Genomic DNA, 17,787 nt, shown 5'->3' on the forward strand with positions numbered 1-17,787 from the left:
AATAAAGAGTCAGTATGAGTATGTTAAAAACAGAACAGTAGAAAATATTTCACTAAATAGAGGAAACAGAAAACTTCAGATAGAATATAATAGATCTGAGAAAACATAGGACATATTACGAAACAGAGGAAATAGCACACATAGTGGGTCCTTGTTATTGGAACTTCCTTGTTCCTGTTTTATTGGTGGCCTTTTAGTTGTTTTAACTGATGCTCCTGATTTACTCCTGTCCATCATGCTATACGTACCTTCTCTTCGCCCACGTGATCCTTTGTCTGTCAGACACATCATGCACTATATACTTTCCATGATGCTCTACTATCCTGCTTCAGGTTGTTTAACCATTTTTGCTATATCCTTAAGTCCTCTCTTAACTCTTTCCGTAATATTCTTCTTTCTTTTAATTACTGTAATTCTTCTTCTTGTTATCTCTTTGTTTCTCAATGTTTATGATAGTCTCTTTGCGTTATCTGTATATCTGTTTATTTGTCTGTTGTTGTTTATTGTTTGTTTTGTCAGGCTTAGTTTAGTTTAGTATGTGAATTATATTTTTGGTAATGTTTAGTTTTAAGTCTTCGTTATATAGCCTTGATGGCAGATATAGAATGAAACAAATGAAGTAATGAATGGAAAAGAGAAAACAGGAAACATATAACAAAACAATGGGGGAAAAACCAATTACCCTTTAAACAAACAGAAAACAAATAGATTATAAATGCAGATAGATGATATTTGTTTATTTTTGATACTATTAATTAACACGGTAATTCAAAAGAACGGCCACCCCATCTGCTCTGTTCATCAATTCGCGCCTCTCTTTTAATTTTCACACATGTGGCAACACACATCACTACAGAGCGTTTATCGCGGCACCCACTTCCGGTGATTTGCAATAAAGAAGAACAGCAACAGAAAAAAAATCAAGCCAACAAAAATCAACAGAGGAGAATCGAGTCGAAATGATGTACAAACACCCAACCAACCAGTCCCGCCGGAGAGCCGCGTTGTGGATGGCGCAACAATCCACGTTTGCATCGGGCACATGTTTTGGGTACCCGACCGTTATCGCTTATCAGAATGCTGACAGGCGCATATTGTGGAGTTTTGTGGGGGTTGTTTTACTGTTGTTGCTGGTGCTATTGACTCTTCCCCGGTATTCCGGTATTGTAGGCAGATTGCACATCGAGCACATGACAGTGCGCATGATGTGAGCGCTTTTTTTATCGGCCAAGGTCTATAGATATGTGTGATGGTGTCAGTTGTGTGGATTGGTTCAGTGTTGTGTTTGAAGATTGATAAGGAACGAACGTACATGTCAATAGCACCCAATCCAATGCAGTAAAAATTAGCCCATAAATACGTTTACCTAGGTTATGGTCATTTGTGAAAGTAGAATGTACGTTTGTCTGCTCTAAACACGATATCTGTCTTATTGGTCTCAAACTTGTGACATATAATCTCTGACGCAAATGCTGCTGAAGCAAGCGACCTTCTCAATTTGCTGGAATGGAAACAATCTTATTTTTCAAATAGTAAATCATTATTTAACATGATAAAAAAACTCACATTTTGCCTATTTTTTGTTCCCTTTTTTGCTTGCAGACCTAAATGAGCCCATCGAGGATGGCAGAGTATGGCGACTAATCCTTTCAAGCAAGCGCCCGCAGTACCCAGCACGACCCAAAGCAGCAACACACCGCACAGTTACGATGAACCGGACACACCGCCATACTGTACGTACGCTTCCGCAGCAACACCGACCACAGGCAGCGGCGGTACGACGAGCACGACCGACAGCAGCAGCAGCAGCAGCAGCAACAGTATCCTGAAGCAGCGCGCGACCTGTGCCTGCTCGAACATCAGCATTATGCAGCTGTTCCATGAGATGAAGCAGAAGTACCCAACCGTACCGGACACGGTCGTGTCCGAGCTGGTGACGCAGAACTGTCACGATCGGCCGGCCTGCATCGGCAAGCTGGAGGAGGCCGTGCTGGGAACGCCCGCCCAAACGACCTACCCGGCACAGTCGATACACAGTGGTAGCCTGAAGCGGCGCGAACGGAAGCTGGGCGGTGGCAACGGCCGGTCAGACGGCAGCTACAGCAGCAGCAACAGCAGCAGCAACAGCAGCCGGGAGAGCAGTGTCGACAGTAGCAGGCTACAGGGAACTGCATGCCCCGCCACGTCGCCTCAGCAGCAGCAGCAGTACCAACAGGGAGCTTCGATGGCCGGGAATCACACTGGCTACAGTGATAGTAGATTTATAGTAGAGAACCGAAGTGCTGCTGCTGCTGGTGGTGGTGGTGGTGGTTCGCCTGCGAATCGTCCTACCACGTTGGCCGTACGTCCACCGGCGGGTGGCTACTACGGTGGCGGTGGTCCGCGTACCACGCCACCACCACCGATGCGACCGAACCGAACGGCACCACCGTGTCCACAGCCGTCGGGGCACAGCAATGGTTCGCTGACGACTTCCACCATCACGACGACGGCGAGCAGCAGTGCCGAGCTGGGCGAAACGGTGAACCTGCAGGTGAACGTGACCGTATCGCCCAAGGCCGGCCCCGGGCCGGTAATGATCGGTGGGCAGCAGCGGCACACATCGACGATCTCGCTCCAACCGGAACCGCCGTACTCGCGGGAGCTCGCCCAAGTCTGCAGTACCTTCAGTGGGGGTGGTGGTGCTGCTGCTCCTACTGCTATCGCTGGCACACCGGGAGGACCCACCCGGGGTGGATCGAATGGAGGGCCTGCTGCCGCTAACGGCAACGGTGGCCGTAGCTCTACCTCCGTCAACCTTACCCTACGGCAGCCGACCGATGGTCGACCGCGCACACCGATCCACATCCACGCCAGTCCGCTCAAGTATACGGCGAAAAACTTTAACGCCCAGTCCGGCATCCAGTCCAAGCTGGAGGTGACGTTTCGCGACGGGTTCGGGTCGTTCAGTGCGATGCGCGCCCAGGTGCCGGGCTACGAGCAGCAGATGTCGAACAGCAGCAGCAGCAGTAGCCCGCAACGACTGCAGCCGGAACGGGAAGCGTCCGATGTGTCGCTGCCGGACGGGCACAGTGGGTGGTATCATCAGTCGCCGGCCGCCAGTGGCAGCAGGGTGCCGCTACCGTACATGCTTTCGGGCTTTCCGCCACCGCTCTGCTCCTCCTCGCCACTGCCGAACGTGTCGGCGGCACATCAACTGCAGACTGGTCGGGGGGCGATGGCTGCTTCGCTGTACGGTGATGGCGGTCGGCTAGAGAACGATGGACTGTCGAAGGAAATGCGGTACCAGAATTTCGTAGTTGCAGGTAAGGTTGATTGGTGCACGGGAATGTTTTTAAGTATAAGAGCACCTTAGAGCACGCATTAGGATGTTAATGAAAAAAGCTCTCTGTAGAAAAAATTGGGAGTGGAAAATTATTTAACGCATTACATGGTTTACAGAGTCAGTTTCCAATTTGAAAGCACGCGAGATGTTTTTTCAACAGCTGGCAGATATTTCATTTCTATTACAACAATTGTTCTGTTAATTTCTCATTTTCACCACGTCACTGTCTTAATTCTGTTGGATAAAATTGCTTTTAAAAAATTTGATTTGTTGATATTGATGTATGAAATTACAGGGTTTTCCAGGACACTTTCCATAAAGTACATCATTACTCGCCGTATGCAAAATGTTTTTCAACAGCTTTCACCTATTGTAATGACAACACAAACAATTTCAATTCTTACACAAGACTTTCAACACATCACAAAAAACTGTAGCTTGAGCTGTGTTGAAAATCATGTGGAAGAACTAAAAAAATATTGTGATACAAATCCAACATTTGACAGCTGTTGGAAAACATTTCGTAGGAAATGAAAAATGTTGTTGGCATTAGAACTATCAAGCTAGATTGAATTTGTAAATTCTCTTTGATGTGTTGAAAATCATGTGGAAGAACTTAAATGTTATTGTGATGCCACCAATACTATACGTGACTGCTGCTGAAAAACATCTTGCAAGTGGTGCATAATGATGTGCACATTGAAAAGTGACTTGAAAACCCCTGTAGACAGATGAAATCTGTTTTATTTCCATCGTAATAATTGTTATAAAGTTCCATCACATGATTTCCGACACACTACAATCTGAACTGGGTTCGACGGCACTTTTACACTACTACGCGGTATTCGTGTTTCGTAACATCACTTGTAGCGTCCCATTTAGAAAAAAATGAAGATGCATTTTAATTGATTGAAGTGTCAGAAATACTTAAGTTTAATATAAAAAATCAATATTTTTTTTCTTTTGTGCAAGTGTAAAAGTAGGAAAACCAAATTCTAGCTCTAGTTCAAATGCGAGATTTGAACGCAGGACAGGCATGTTGTTAGATGCGGTGCATGTATTAATTTTGCCACGACGTGAATCGTCGTTAGGTGCGTTACAATTGTAAGTGGTATCTCTCTGATGTAGTGATCGTCATCGTTTCCGTCATTTAATGGAGAGCTGTTATCAATTTATGAGGAAATGTAACTACTAGCGTTATTCTACTGAAGTGATCGGTTCAGTGCAACCATCAACTTGACCTTTTTTTTCAATCGAACCAAAAACACACATAATATGATTTAATAATACTGCTGATAAGCTTGATGTATTGCTGTTAGTTACTGGGAAAAAGTAACAGAAGATTACGCGTTCCAGTCTTTTTTCACGGGGAGCGTCAATCAGAAGTTACAGTAATCCAGCAAGTGGGGAGAAAAGAACAAAAACATTCCAACACAAGGGAAACATGTTGATTAAATTGCTTGAAAATGCAGCCAACAGTCAAACGACAGTACCACTTACGCGATGTTGTGATAAGCCGGCTCAAGCGACGCTTTACTCTGTGTGCGCCGATTCGCGTCTTCTCAGTCAATCCTTCGCAGTTCCAGCGAACAACTGCTCCACTGCGCCACTAATTGTGTATCACTGTTCCCCGGTGTGTCCCCATTCCCTTTCAGAGATGGCCGTCTCGCAGCAGCTGGAGCAGAAGCAGCGGCTCAGCCTGGAGGTGGAGCGAAAGCGCACCCAGTTCGAGTCGATCTGCCGGGAGATCTTCGTGCTGCAGCAACCGCTGCGCTACATCGACGCCGAGCTGCTCGACCGGGAGGTGCTGCTGCTGGCGGCGGAAGTCGAACAGCTGCAGAAGGAGGTGGACACGTGCGACGACGAGGAGGCGCGGGTGCAGGCTGCGGCCGCAGCCGGCACCTCAATAACGGACGGGCTGAGTGCGCTGAGCGTCGAGGGTGGTAAGATAACTTTATCCGCGGGCGAAGAAGATACGCGACGCATGCCGTTCTGTGAAAGTTTACAAATTTATTTAAAAACCATTCTCCTTTTGCAGGTTCACCGCTGATGCTTCCTACGTCGGTAGTGTCCGGCGCAGCGGTCATGAATCGCCCGCCGCGACCACCGCGACCACCGCCACCTCGCGCACCGACGCAATCCCCGTCGCGTTCAGGTACGCCCGGCACGCCCCATCTGTCTGCCGCCGGGTTCGGCGGCACATCGTCGTCGTCACCCGTACCGGCGACCCCGTCCTCCTCCTCGTCCTCCCCGTGCTCAACCGGCTCATCGTCGTTCGCGTCGAACAGGGGTGCCGAGGCCGCCGCCGCCGCGAGCCGACTGCAACCGGGCGCACCGGCCGCCGGCCCCAATCAACCCTGGACCTGCAGTCTCTGTACATTCCAAAACCACGAACTAATGCCCGCGTGCGAGGTCTGCTCGCTGCCGAAAGCATCCGGTAGTAGAACATCGGCCGGTGCGGCCACGCTCAGCAATGGCACCGCCAGCCCGCCCGCCTTTCCGGTCGGGACCGATGTGTGCGACGGTGGCGGCGGAGGTCCACGGGCTCACGCCGGTGCGCTAATGCGCCGCCAGCATCTGTCCGTTGATACCGGGGTTGCGGCGGCTGCTGCTGCTGCTGCCGCTGCTGCTGTTGTCGTCGGTGCATCGGTTGCGGGACCATCGACTGCACCGCCATATCCGGGCATTGTCGAAATGGCTCCGCCGTCCTTCGCCTCTTTGGCGGGGCATGGGATCTCCTCCGCTTCATCTCCCTCCTCCTCCACCTCCGTGTCGTTGCCTGCAGTGGCTGGCCAACAGTCACAACCCAACCAGCAGCCACAGCAGCAGCAGCAGTCAGCGCAACAGCAAAACCAGCAGCAACCCAATCCGCCACCGTTGCAGAGCGCCCCGTACCAGAAATCATCCATCGAATGCTAAAAAGCGCCTGCTCAGGAGTGCCAACCGCGCGCAGCCCTACTAACACACAAGCACAGAAATCGCCTCTATCACACACACACACATACACTGGCCGCGTGCCACCCCTCATGCAAGAGGAAATGAGCTACCCCACACGCGCAATAAGACAACAGCGCGGCGCCTTTGCATGAGCGTTTTTGCCAAACTGCTGGTGCGCCTGAAACGTTTACCCATGGGTGTGTCACGGTAGGGCGTGTGTGTGTGTGTGTTTGTATATTGCATGCAGTTTTTATAAGAGAATGTGTGTGTGTGTGTGCGTGCGCGATTTTGTTGTTTGCGAGTGCAGTTCACCTAACTCAAGTGCGATACACATCCGGTGTTGCTGATAACTGATTTCCTTACTTCCCCTCAAGTGGATTGTGCCAGCAGGTTCACACCAAAAACAGCATTGATTGTTGTTGTGATAAACTACAAGCAAAACAAAAAAACCCGATACCTGAAAGGGCGATAGTGTGGCGATAGAGTTAGTCGACATTAAATTAGCGTAAATTAAACATTAATCAGGGCTGTCCAGGCTGTCACTAAATTGTGTACGTAACGATGGCCGCATTTCAGGGAGCAAACGAGTAATGCATGAGGGATGTTAGGCTTGTTAGTGTTAGAGGACACAGTTTTAGAACGATCTTACCATTACGGCAATCATTGCTGTGTAACGCTAATATTGCTAATATATTTAAACGCCAGCATCACTATTCCAATCGGAACCACTACTCCTCTCGAGCGCGGCGTGAGTTGCGAGTTCGACTTTGCGGACAGCGCGTGGTGTGCGGCGCCGGCTTAAGCCCAAAGCACCGGCGCACCACGGTGGGGAGCAGGGAGCAAGATCGTTTGTACATCATCATCAACGAGCAACGAACAGGGGAAGCATCACACGCACGGTACCGCCTTCTTTCACGTTTTGTTCGCCCCCAAAGGTGCGTTATCATGGCGCGTTTACGATTAAAAATAGATTATCACACAGCCACAGTGTCGCGCAGCGCGTACGCGTACCGGTTTAGCTGAACGTGCAATGCCGTGCAGAAAGAAAGAGAGAGATCGCCGACAGGCGATGATGGGCTGTGACGTGATTTGTACCCGGTGGTACACGGGTATGTTTGCCGTTTTAGACGCCATCAAACGGGCGCATCGAATGCATTTTGTCCTCCCCAAAATGCATCCACTTGTCAGGCCGGTGTCTGGCGGTGTCTGGCGCTTTGATGCTTGCAGCACACATCGAATGCGTAAAAGGGCACCGGCTCCGGCTTGTGTTAGAAGTTTCGATCTCGTTTTCCTTCCCCGTCCCGGCCACACACTATTGTGTCATGGTGGCGTTGTTAGTGTCCTTTTTGTTGTTGTTGTTGTTCTGCCAAAGCAAAATTCGCTGTGCCGTAGCAACCCGCGGGCAAGGCGACCCATTGGTATCGGTGATAGATACATGAAATGGGGGGAAAACACAGTAGGAACACCTACAAAGAACATTATTTTTGTAGGTAGATTTCCCCCCCCCCTCTCTGGCCGTTCAGTGTAATAGTAAATGCTAATTTGGATAGCCAACCACTCCTAAACACACACACACACATTATGCTTTCTGGTCAATCAATCCATTCCCGGGCGCAGCAATTTCTGCCGTGCCGATCTTATCGTAGTTTTTAAATATGTATGATAACTACTTATTATGTTGATGTTAAATAGAAATGGAATGTATAACTACGAAACGTTTCATCGATCGATTAAACGTCCGAAAAGGGAGAGAAAAAACAGTCATTTTAATGTCGCTTTCAATGGTTTCTAACTTGCGTTTGATAATTAATACATGTTTGCTAAATTGATTTCAAAATTTATTTTTTGCTTTGATTTTTTGCTACTTTTTTTAATTTGTATAATTCCAATTTAAATTTAAAGTAAACACAAAGTGTGCTAAGAATAATTATATTTGCTTGATTAAGTTTAACCTAATCGTGTGCGTGGTGTCAATTGAAGTATTTTTAAAAATGTGTTCCGTGTGAGCGCTCATGCTTTTGCAGTCATGCCATTGAACGCCATTCAAACTGTAGCAGCTTTACTTATTCTTGCACTATTTTTAATCATTGTTTTTCTTCCATTTTTTCTGTCCTTCTACCGGTTCCAGTCGTAGCATCGGGTCAGGACATACTGATCTATCTGTCGCCGGGACAGAATAGTAGGTTAAAGCGAGCTCTCTATCTTCCCTGTCCCGCCTGGAGGGGTGGGCCCAGCTGTGTACGTGTTCACTAACACTGGTTTCCCCTTGCTTTCAGAGATTATTCATTCGTGGATCGTATCGTAGTTACCGTCAGCAAGGCTTCCGGTTCCACCGCTGTGCGTCGTGCGTCGACCGGAAATGGAGAGAAATAGACAGATAACAAAAAAAAAAACCCAAACCGAAACACACACACACAAACGCTTATAAAATACCAGCAACCAGCCAGCCGCCACAGGAGGAGGGATTAAATCGTCGCCTCGTTTGCCATCACGCCCGTGTGTGTGTCTGTGTGTGTGTGTGTGTGTGTGCCTTAAAGCCAGACTGAAAATCTCGAACCTCAACAGGGGGAAGAGTATTGCATGCGCGCCTGCAATGTTTGTACAGAAACAGCACACACAGGGCGTGGTGCAAAGAAGAAGAAGAAAGTGAAGATAAAAAAAAGAAATACCAATGTGCGAAACACACTGTGAACACTGTATCGTGTTTAGTAAAGGCTACAAACTTATTCAGAGAGAAGAACAAGAAGAAGAGATCGATAAGGAATTGTGTGCAAATGGAAAGAACGAACAATGAAAGAAGGAAAGAAAGAAGCTACACGCCTAGCGAATGTTAGCTTTTGCGTCTTATTTATTTCTATTCTCTTATTAACCTGTATTACAGTGTGACCGTACACTAAACCAAATCATGGGCGAATTCAAGCAAACAGGCTCGAAAAGGCAGACTGAGTCGCATCGTACACGGTCGTGTCGAACCCAAGCGTTCGCACCACGTTGTCGATCCACGACCGGAACAGAATCACGTTCGTGTACACACCGGGCACGGCGTCGTGGCACCCGATGCCCCACGCGACACTGCCGACCTGCGCGTACCGATTCTCGCTGGCCGCCCCGATCGGGCAGACGAGCGGTGCGCCACCGTCACCTTCGCACGTGTCCACGCCGCGCTCACCGCCGGCGCAGATGAACGTCTGGTGCAGCCGGAAGCGGGACGTGAGGCGCGTCGCCTGCAGCTGCCGCTCGCAGGTCGACGAGGGCACGAGCGGCAGCGGCACCTTCTTCATGATCACACTGTACCGGCCCGCCTTGCCGAACTGGTCCTTGCCCCAGCCGCTCGCGAAGCAGTCGGTGCGGCGCGTATCGAAGTTAACCGGCGGCAGGCAGACCACGTTAATATGTTCCGCCGGCTGGATGGGCGAGTCGAGCTCGAGCACCGCAATGTCGTTGGCGAGACTGCGCGGATTAAAGTCGGGATGGCTGTTGACGCGTGTCACCGCCCGCTCCTGGTACGGCAGCCGTTCCTTGGTCGTTTGCGTGTCCCACTCGCCGGCCCGCACCTTCAGCTGGCCCTTGCGGAAGCCCTGCACGCAGTGCGCACCGGTCAGCACGAGGTTCGGGTGGATGAGGGAGCCGCCGCAGGTGCTGCTACCGTCCTGCGTCTTGATGATGGCCACCGTCCACGGGAACTCGCCAAAACCGGCCTCATTGTTCTGTAAAGTTTGAAGCGGCAGGGGGAGAAAAAGACAGATTGATGTTTAATAGTAACGTTGCAACCTTTTGTTGGGAGTTGATAAAGCTTGGTACATACAAAGTTGCCGGTCAAGGTGAAATCGATACCGCCAATGTTGCGCAGCCCGCAGCCACGTGGCCTTCCTACCGGTGGCTCCCCGGGCGTATTGTTCATCGGCACGACCAGCGAGTCGGCATCGCGGCAGCACACGTCCAGCACGTCCTGGCAGCTTTCGGGATTGTAGCTGAAAAAAAACAACATTATTCGTCAGTTTAAACGATGATTCGAGGAGGAGTCTTCATAACCAGTTGAGAGAAGCTACAGTGTATCCTAGCAGTAACAATCTTAATTTAAATATACTGGGTCTGTTTACTATTCTGATCGTATTTGTGTTGGGTTTTATGAATCTTTTGTTGAGATTGATTTGAATCTTCAGGGATGAATGATTTGAATCTCGAATCGAATCTCCAAAGATCCATAAATCTCTAAAGATTCATGATTCTCTATAGATTTATGCATCACTAAAGATTCATGAATCTCTGAAGTTTCTTGAATCTCCAAGGATTGGTTAATCTCGTAAGATTCATGAATCTCCCAAGATTCATGTATCCTCTAAGGTTCTTGGATCTCCAGAGATCCACAAATTTAGAGATTTAAGATTTTAAAACTTTTGAATTTGCTCGATCTCATACAGTGGTTAACTCGCACGACCTAACAACATGGCTGTCGTGGGTTCAAGACTTGCATGGACCGTCTCCCCGTAGCAAAACAAACTATTTGGATGTGTTGTACATGCCAAGAAGTCTCGAAAGCCTATATAGGCTGGCATGATCACGCTAAGAAGAAGAATAATGAGAAGCATAAGCTCTATGAATCTTTGGAGATTTACGAATCCCTAGAAATTCGCAGATCATTCGAGAGGTATGAATCTTATGAAATTCGTGAATCTTTCGAGAATCGTGAATCTTTCCAACCGAGATTCAGATTCATTGCATCATTTCGAAGATTCATTCAGATTCATGAATCTGAACCAGAATTAGCCAACACTAGATCATATTCTAGCGACACCATCGACCAATGGATCAGAGATATCCATGAAGATATCAGTCCGCTTGATTACATCTATCCCAACCTATTCGAATCAAAGCAATCACTGTTTAGAATTTCACACTAGATGTCACTTCTGAACACTGCCATTCTGCAGTTACAAACTTAGCTTGAGACCATGCAAATAGGAATTAGTTTTCGAAACCCCACTTACTTGACGTTAATCTCGTTGAATTTGTTCTGCTCGGCAAACTCGGGTGGCGGCTGGCAGGTAAAGTACGGCACGCAGGTGCACCGTTCGCCCTGCGCCGTCAGCAGCGTCTGGGGCCGCACGGTCGGTACAATCGCATCCAGCGGATCGGGCTGGCCAGCCTGGAAGCCGCTGTTGTCGCTCTCGCCCACTCGGTTGGCAAAGTTCAGGATGGTGTCATTCTCCGGGAAGAAGATCTTGTCGATCGGTTGCTGCGCCTGGGCAAGGCCAACGATCGCGAAGGCGATCATCAGCACTTTGAACAAAGGGGTCATGTTTGCTGTTTGCTGGAAGGAGAAGAATTTCGTAAGGATGTGGTGAGTTTTTGTTGCCAATTTTTTTAAACTACTTGTGTTATGCGGAGAGAAGTTGAGATTAGTGTACAAAGGGATCCTATATTTGGGATCCGCATGAATTAGCAATGCTCTTCAATGTTTCTGGTTATCCTCTTGGTAATGGTTCTTCTATCTTCAAAGATAAACCCCTCCAAAAGCTCTCATATTTCTAAAAAGCTAAGTGGTGTGCTGTACACAAACATGAGACGGCAAATATGTTCCCATGCTAATGCACGATCTCTACAGATGATCAACAACCCGTGCTGAAATTTCCAGTGCTGATGCATTGAGAGAAAAGTAAATCCATTCTGAGTGACCGTTTGTTTGTTGAAGGAAGAGCACTTGCATGTACTCCGTGGCAACCAAACATTTACATATATTCCACCCCCTCCCCTTCAAACACTTTTTGGGGTAAACGAGTTAGAGCTGGTACAAGATTACCATTTCAAATGTGGTCGTTATTTCATTTGAAATCCGATTGACTGTCAACTGGAAGGCTGCGTTGCCTGAAAGCTACGCCATGATCTCTGAACTCCCCGAATATGGAATGATCGATTACGTAAAGTCGCTCCGGGGAGTCGCCTGTTGCTATATCTGTTGCGCTTTTCTTTTACGTTTTGGCCTTCATTTTGTGCTCTGCACTCGTTGCCAAACAAATCTGCCCAGCAGATGAATCTACCGGCTGGCGCTTTGACCTTGCGATAAGCTGGTTGCGACCTGGAACTGAACCGAAACACGCAGGCTTAAGCGTTTTCTTGTTTTCCCCGGCCGGTTAGCCTATTATTATTATTATTTGGGCATCTTTGGAGAACCTGTTTTTGTCTGCCCGAATCAACGGTTTCATGTCCCTGGAAGAGAGCCGTTCGGAGGCCATCGATGGTATCAATCATTGCAAAGAAGGTTCGCTGCTTAGCCTAAGTAGCTGTAGGATAAAAGCTCCATTGGAGAAACAACACAGCGAAGCTTTCCGAGTAGTGGCGCGTTGTCCTTCAAAAGCAACTCACCGTGGTATGGTTTCGCTTGAGTAGTTACTGGTGCGTGGAGTATTTTTAAAGTTATTTAACGCGGTTGCAAAAATCAAACAAAAGCTTAACGGCTTGGCGGTCGGGTGAGTTCGTCGTCTGTGGCGCAACCATAATAAAGCTAACAATGTAACTTACCTCCGAAAAAAACAGCCTAAATCAAACACTACCACCGAAACCCGATACGGTCAATGTTTTCGCACACCACCGGCTCGGTCAGGCGTGAAAATAAATCCCCGAACTTCGATTGAAAGATTGGGCAAATGTATAAAGCGGTCTCCAAGACGCGAGCACGAACGCGCTGAGGATCACGGGCGTGTGGAATGATCGCGATCCGGTAGGTGTACGCACACACACACACAGACACACAGGGAGGTCTCGAGCGATAGCCCGGGAAACACGCTCGACCGAGTTGTTACACTGCCGGTAAGAAACTGGCCGCGAGATCGGTCGCGATCGTCAGCAACAGCCTCGGCGGGCGGCGTCGGCGATCGGATCGGCAACGTGTTGTTTGGAAACAAAACGAGAAGTGGGAGATGCCCACCGATCCGATCATAACATCGTGCAGAGGAGGGGATTTGCGTTTGGGACGATCGAAGGTTTTTGTTGTTTTTGTGGTGATCGCAACCAGGGGCCGGTCGTGTATTGGTAGCGTCTTGCGTGCCTGGGTGAAGTGAAGCCATCCAGAATGTTTTGCTATGCGGCACAGCAGTTTGTTATGGAGGATACTGAAGGAATAATCTGAATTTCTAAAAGATCTTCAAAAAAACCTTGATACTAGTACCTAGATCTTTCATAAATCTGTTCGGAAGATTTAGATTAACATCAATTCCAGCAAATACAGCTGACCCTAAACAGAATGCTTTGCAATCCGCAGCATCAGACGGTGAGGGGGATTTCCCGAAAAAAACCCGACCCAACCGGTTCGTCCGATTAAAGGTAGGTGCATGTATTCTTTGTGCATCCGCAAGTCTATCGTTCACTCAAACACAGATAACTAGAACCTCTCCGCATAGGCCTTTGCATACACAAGTAAGTAGAGCAATTTCTGGGGAGTTGTGTGGTGATAATGATCGCACCAACCTCTCGCCTTCCTCGACAGAGGCTCCCCTCCGACTCCCGTTGATTGAACAGCGCCTTGTCGTACTGCTGGGTGGGTTTTACACACGCTGTCGACGTGTTGCGCGTTTTGTTTACCGAACCGGCTACCACTCTCTGGCATTGGGGTCTTTCCCGGTTCGGGTACGGGCGAAGTGCGTGGAACGGGTTTTTTCTACTCTCACCCCCGTTCCTAGAGTCAGCCGGGTAATAAAAACCCCTAAGAGCACATCATTATTATAGGCCCTATTCTGCCCTCCGGTGGAAGGTAGCACCACCGTCAGCAGCACGCAATTCTTAATATTTGTTTTGTATTTTTTGCTTGCTGGGGAAAATCATTATCATGTTTGGAGATGAAATAAAAGAACAGGTTCTGTTATGGGATGTGAGTCATCATGTAAATGATGCTTAAAATAGAACCTGTTTTTTTTAGCGTCAATAACCTGCCCCAAGGATTCGAATGGTTCTTACAATGGTTCCTTGAATGCAAAGAAGATCATGTAAACTTGCTTCGAGATACATTATAAAACATATTTTAACTATGATAGTAACTCAAACCCTCACAGTTGTACCATCATAGATGGCCATGACACATAAAACTAGCCAAAGATTGGGAAGAGTAAAAGTAGTACGCAACCTCAACCTCCGCCTGTGTTGATAACCTTCCCCAGGAGAAGGTTGTTTGATTATTTGGGGTGTTGGTTTGGCTTTCAATGTTTTTGTACTACTTATTGAAGTAATGTGAAGAGACAAACAGAGTTTAAAGATTGCAGTGTCAAAGATCAGTGTGATGTTACAGAATCATAATCAAAAGCCCCATTTTGAGGAGTGAAACATCAAAACACTGCAGTTGGGACTTTCTTCACATTAATACATTAATGCGCACGTTTATTAACTTCTTCAGCACGACAATGGGCTAGATAAATTAAGAAGGGAGACAGTGGCTCAGGCTGCCGTGTAGTAGGTCGGGTCCACCTTGAGCGCATTCAGCTTGCCCACGATCCAGCCCCTTGAGCTCTCGACGTCCGCGTACACGCCGGGAATGTTTTCATCGCCACAGCCGATGCCCCACGCCACCACACCGGCCTGGTAGTAGTTGGTTTGGGAGCCGGGCATCAGGCACACCAGTGCTCCGCCGCCATCACCGGAGCACACGTCCGCATCCTTCTTGCCGCCGGCGCACAGGAACGAGCTGTGCAGCTTGTATCCGGCACCGAGGCGCGTCTTTCGGAGCGCCTGCTGACACTGGGCCGAGTCGACGATCGGCAGCTCGACCCGCTTCAGGATGTGCTGGTAAACACCCATCACGCCGAACCGATCCTTGCCCCAGCCGCCGGTCAGACACTCCGATCCGACGGGTGGCCGTACGCCGGGCGGCGGTAGACAGATGGTTTGCACATTTTCCGCCGGCTGGAACGGTTGGACAAGCACCAGCAGGGCCACATCGAAGTGATGGTGCTTGTTGTAGCGGTCGTGTATCAGCACCTCCTTCACGCGGGCGTCCTGGTGAGTTTTTGGGAATGAAAGAGTTAAGGATATCTTCAACAAAGCGCAGAATGAACGGGTTGTGTACTTACCTGATAGGGAAGTACTTCCGATTCGGTGCGTGTGTCCCATTCACCGGCTCGCACCAGCAGCCTGGTGGACGTTTTGTTAATCACACAGTGTGCGACCGTGAGAGCTACATTCGGTGCCACCAGGGAGCCGACGCAAGCGTACACTTCCTTCAGCTCGGAGTCGAAAAGCTCCTTCATCTCCAGCACCAGTAACGACCAGGGGAATTCACCTACAAGTGCCGGGAGAATGAGAGGTAAATGCTATAATGTTATCATATCGTTCCATTTGCCATCGGGACAATCTTACCAAACTCCGCTTCCTCCACCTTTCCAGCACCGATGCGGAAGCCGACGCCGTTTTGATTCCTCTGTCCGCACGGTACGAATTCGTCGTCCTGCGTTGTGCTGTGTGCTGCCGGCTCCTCAACGACATCCTCAAATGCGCAGCAGGTGTCGAGATAGTGCGAGCAATTGCCCACGACGTTCGAATTCTCCTGTCCGATGCGTAAGTCAACTTCCGGTGCCGGTGCATCCTCGTCCTCTCCTTCGGCTGTCAGCGGGCGGAGGCAGTTTTTGAGCGGAACACATTTCCCTTCACAAGTCTGCAACGGAATTTTGGAACAAAGGTGGTAAGTGACAACGGGAATTAGCTTAATCGCAACTCTCACTCTCGCTCTCTCTCCCTACTGTGACGAGCAACCCTTCTTACCTGGCCGTCTACTGTGGGTGTTAGGGCCACCACCAATACCATCAAACCCACCGCTGCCGTCAGTGTTGCTAGATTCATCACGCAAGCACGCACGCACGTGGTCGTCACTGGTCGTGCTGATTCGTACCGCACGCTGGCTCGGCACACACGTTCGATCGAGCAATCGAAGCGATACTGGTGGCCCACCGATTGGGCCGAGCGAGCGGAGATCACAAACAAAAATTTTTTTCACTACACTCTCAAGCGCTGTTCGAGCGGCGCGCTACTGCTGCTGCTGCCGCGGCCGGGACTGTGGCAAACGTCGATGATGATGACCCGTCGTAGACGGCGATGACCTGACGACTACATGCATTCTGCTTTGCTTTTGTACCGGTCGCACGACGACCACGACACAGTGTTGTGCGCCCGGTGCGGGGTAACGGTGTAACGTTGAGGACTTCCCTGGTGGTGGTTCTTTTCTCCCTCGCTGGCCCGGTAACGGTTGGAACTGGTTTTTTTCTTTCGTTCGTTGGTTCGTTTGCTGACGGTTCGTTCCTGGCCTGCTAAACGGAGTACTGCCGAGCATCGGTTAATGAGAACTTCTAGGTAGCTTGTAACGACGTCCTGCGCTGAGCTGAAAAGTCTTTGGTGGAAGTGAAAGTCTGTTGGAATGAGCGTGACATGGATGTGAGATGGATAGTGGAGAGATTTTTGGGAATTTCTCGTTTTTAAGTGGATACGTTTGGCTTTTTTTGTTATTAATTCGTCGGATATGATGTGTGTGTGTGTCTGTGTGTGTGAGAGAGAGAGAGAGAGAGAGAAAGAGAGAGAGAGAGAGAGAGAGAGAGAGAGAGAGAGAGAGAGCGAGCGAGCGAGCGATAAGGAGGGGAGTAGAATGGTTTTGTTGCGGATGTCCTCATTGCAATATTTTTTTTAAATAGAAAGTCTTAGACAATCAAAAAGGAGTCTAATACACAATGTTTATGGTTTATATTTTTCGAACAGGATCATACTCTAATGGGGTTGATGATACATTGTTGTGTTCGTTAAATTAACAAGTTAATTTAACATTACATTCATTACATCTCATCTATTTTTTTTATTTTTACATTTTACATAAATACCCTGCATTATTACAGGGTATTTTTTACCATAGTGTTTTATCGTTATAAAATGCTCTATTCAATTTTTGCATCAATCAAAATCATGCAATTCTACCATTACATCACGCAAAAGTTCGATATTTTGTCAATATTCCTTGCTATTTAACATCAAAATTTAAATCCTATTAAAAAGACTTCATAATCAGTTCCATTCCAATTATATACAAATTTTTTAGGTTTCTGGGAGCTCCATCACTATAGGAATACGATACGATAACTATATGAACCATACCAATAAAATGGATATGACACAGCAGTAAGAAAAAAATCGATTGATATTAGTAGTATTCCTCATCTTGTCTTAAAGTTGACTTTATACAAATATGCGAACTGCTTGTTCATCGAAATGTGGCCAGCAGCACATATGACTTTGAACAGTAAACCATTCCTTTCATTCCTTTCCACTGATATAATTTTGGGATTTATAGAACTCATATTGATTTTTTTGTCATTACTTACATGTAGCTTGAGAAGCACAGTGGCTCTTATTGTTCATGGCCTCAAATGTGGCAATTTTGTCCATTTAATCATAGTTGGAGGTGGTGTAGCATCGATTGTTTCCCGTGCAATTGTGTTGCTTTTGAACATTTTGCCCAGAATAGGACATACCATGTATGATAATCATTCACTGTAATAGCT

General features: G+C 48.1%; 3 protein-coding genes across 16 annotated transcripts in view; 1 reads left to right on the forward strand and 2 right to left on the reverse strand.

The window, feature by feature from the left end:
* The window catches only part of LOC1280863 (mucin-5AC), a 29,377-nt gene extending 20,739 nt beyond the window's left edge, over window positions 1-8,638 (forward strand). For 9 of the 14 annotated variants that reach the window (XM_061659721.1, XM_061659722.1, XM_061659720.1 and 6 more), the window contains exons 3-5: window positions 1,603-3,305; window positions 4,981-5,268; window positions 5,364-8,638. In XM_061659721.1, the coding sequence (XP_061515705.1) occupies window positions 1,634-3,305; window positions 4,981-5,268; window positions 5,364-6,244 (2,841 nt within the window). In that variant the 5' untranslated portion in view covers window positions 1,603-1,633 and the 3' untranslated portion in view covers window positions 6,245-8,638. The remainder of the gene's footprint in view (window positions 1-1,602; window positions 3,306-4,980; window positions 5,269-5,363) is intronic. The other 5 variants (XR_009766337.1, XR_009766336.1, XM_061659731.1 and 2 more) reach the window with 5 other exon arrangements.
* Window positions 8,639-9,092: 454 nt separating this feature from the next.
* Window positions 9,093-13,465, reverse strand: LOC1280862 (phenoloxidase-activating factor 2). The gene is made up of 4 exons (XM_552464.3): window positions 12,782-13,465; window positions 11,251-11,573; window positions 10,068-10,233; window positions 9,093-9,969 (listed from the first exon to the last, which is right to left on the reverse strand). Exons 2-4 carry the CDS (start codon window positions 11,559-11,561, stop codon window positions 9,178-9,180), a joined length of 1,269 nt encoding a protein of 422 aa, XP_552464.2. The 5' UTR covers window positions 11,562-11,573; window positions 12,782-13,465; the 3' UTR covers window positions 9,093-9,177.
* A 1,126-nt stretch (window positions 13,466-14,591) lies between these two features.
* Window positions 14,592-16,595, reverse strand: LOC3291430 (phenoloxidase-activating factor 2). Its single transcript, XM_320731.4, has 4 exons — window positions 16,007-16,595; window positions 15,605-15,899; window positions 15,319-15,527; window positions 14,592-15,244 (listed from the first exon to the last, which is right to left on the reverse strand). Exons 1-4 carry the CDS (start codon window positions 16,082-16,084, stop codon window positions 14,687-14,689), a joined length of 1,140 nt encoding a protein of 379 aa, XP_320731.4. The 5' UTR covers window positions 16,085-16,595; the 3' UTR covers window positions 14,592-14,686.
* Between the last annotated feature and the right edge of the window lie 1,192 nt (window positions 16,596-17,787).

The sequence above is a fragment of the Anopheles gambiae genome, chromosome 3, assembly GCF_943734735.2.
Source record: "Anopheles gambiae chromosome 3, idAnoGambNW_F1_1, whole genome shotgun sequence".
In the NCBI taxonomy this organism is placed as follows: domain Eukaryota; kingdom Metazoa; phylum Arthropoda; class Insecta; order Diptera; family Culicidae; genus Anopheles; species Anopheles gambiae.

Bases quoted from the DNA above. Each gene is read 5' to 3' on its own strand.
- LOC3291430 (XM_320731.4), bottom strand. From the start codon at position 16,084: ATGAATCTAGCAACACTGACGGCAGCGGTGGGTTTGATGGTATTGGTG. The intron at 15,528-15,604 runs GTAAGATTGTCC...CGGCACTTGTAG, and splicing joins GGTGGAGGAAGCGGAGTTTG to GTGAATTCCCCTGGTCGTTA. The intron at 15,245-15,318 runs GTAAGTACACAA...AAAACTCACCAG, and splicing joins CGGAAGTACTTCCCTATCAG to GACGCCCGCGTGAAGGAGGT.
- LOC1280862 (XM_552464.3), bottom strand. From the start codon at position 11,561: ATGACCCCTTTGTTCAAAGTGCTGATGATCGCCTTCGCGATCGTTGGC. The intron at 10,234-11,250 runs GTAAGTGGGGTT...GTTTTTTTTCAG, and splicing joins TTCAACGAGATTAACGTCAA to CTACAATCCCGAAAGCTGCC. The intron at 9,970-10,067 runs GTATGTACCAAG...CAAACTTTACAG, and splicing joins TCACCTTGACCGGCAACTTT to AACAATGAGGCCGGTTTTGG.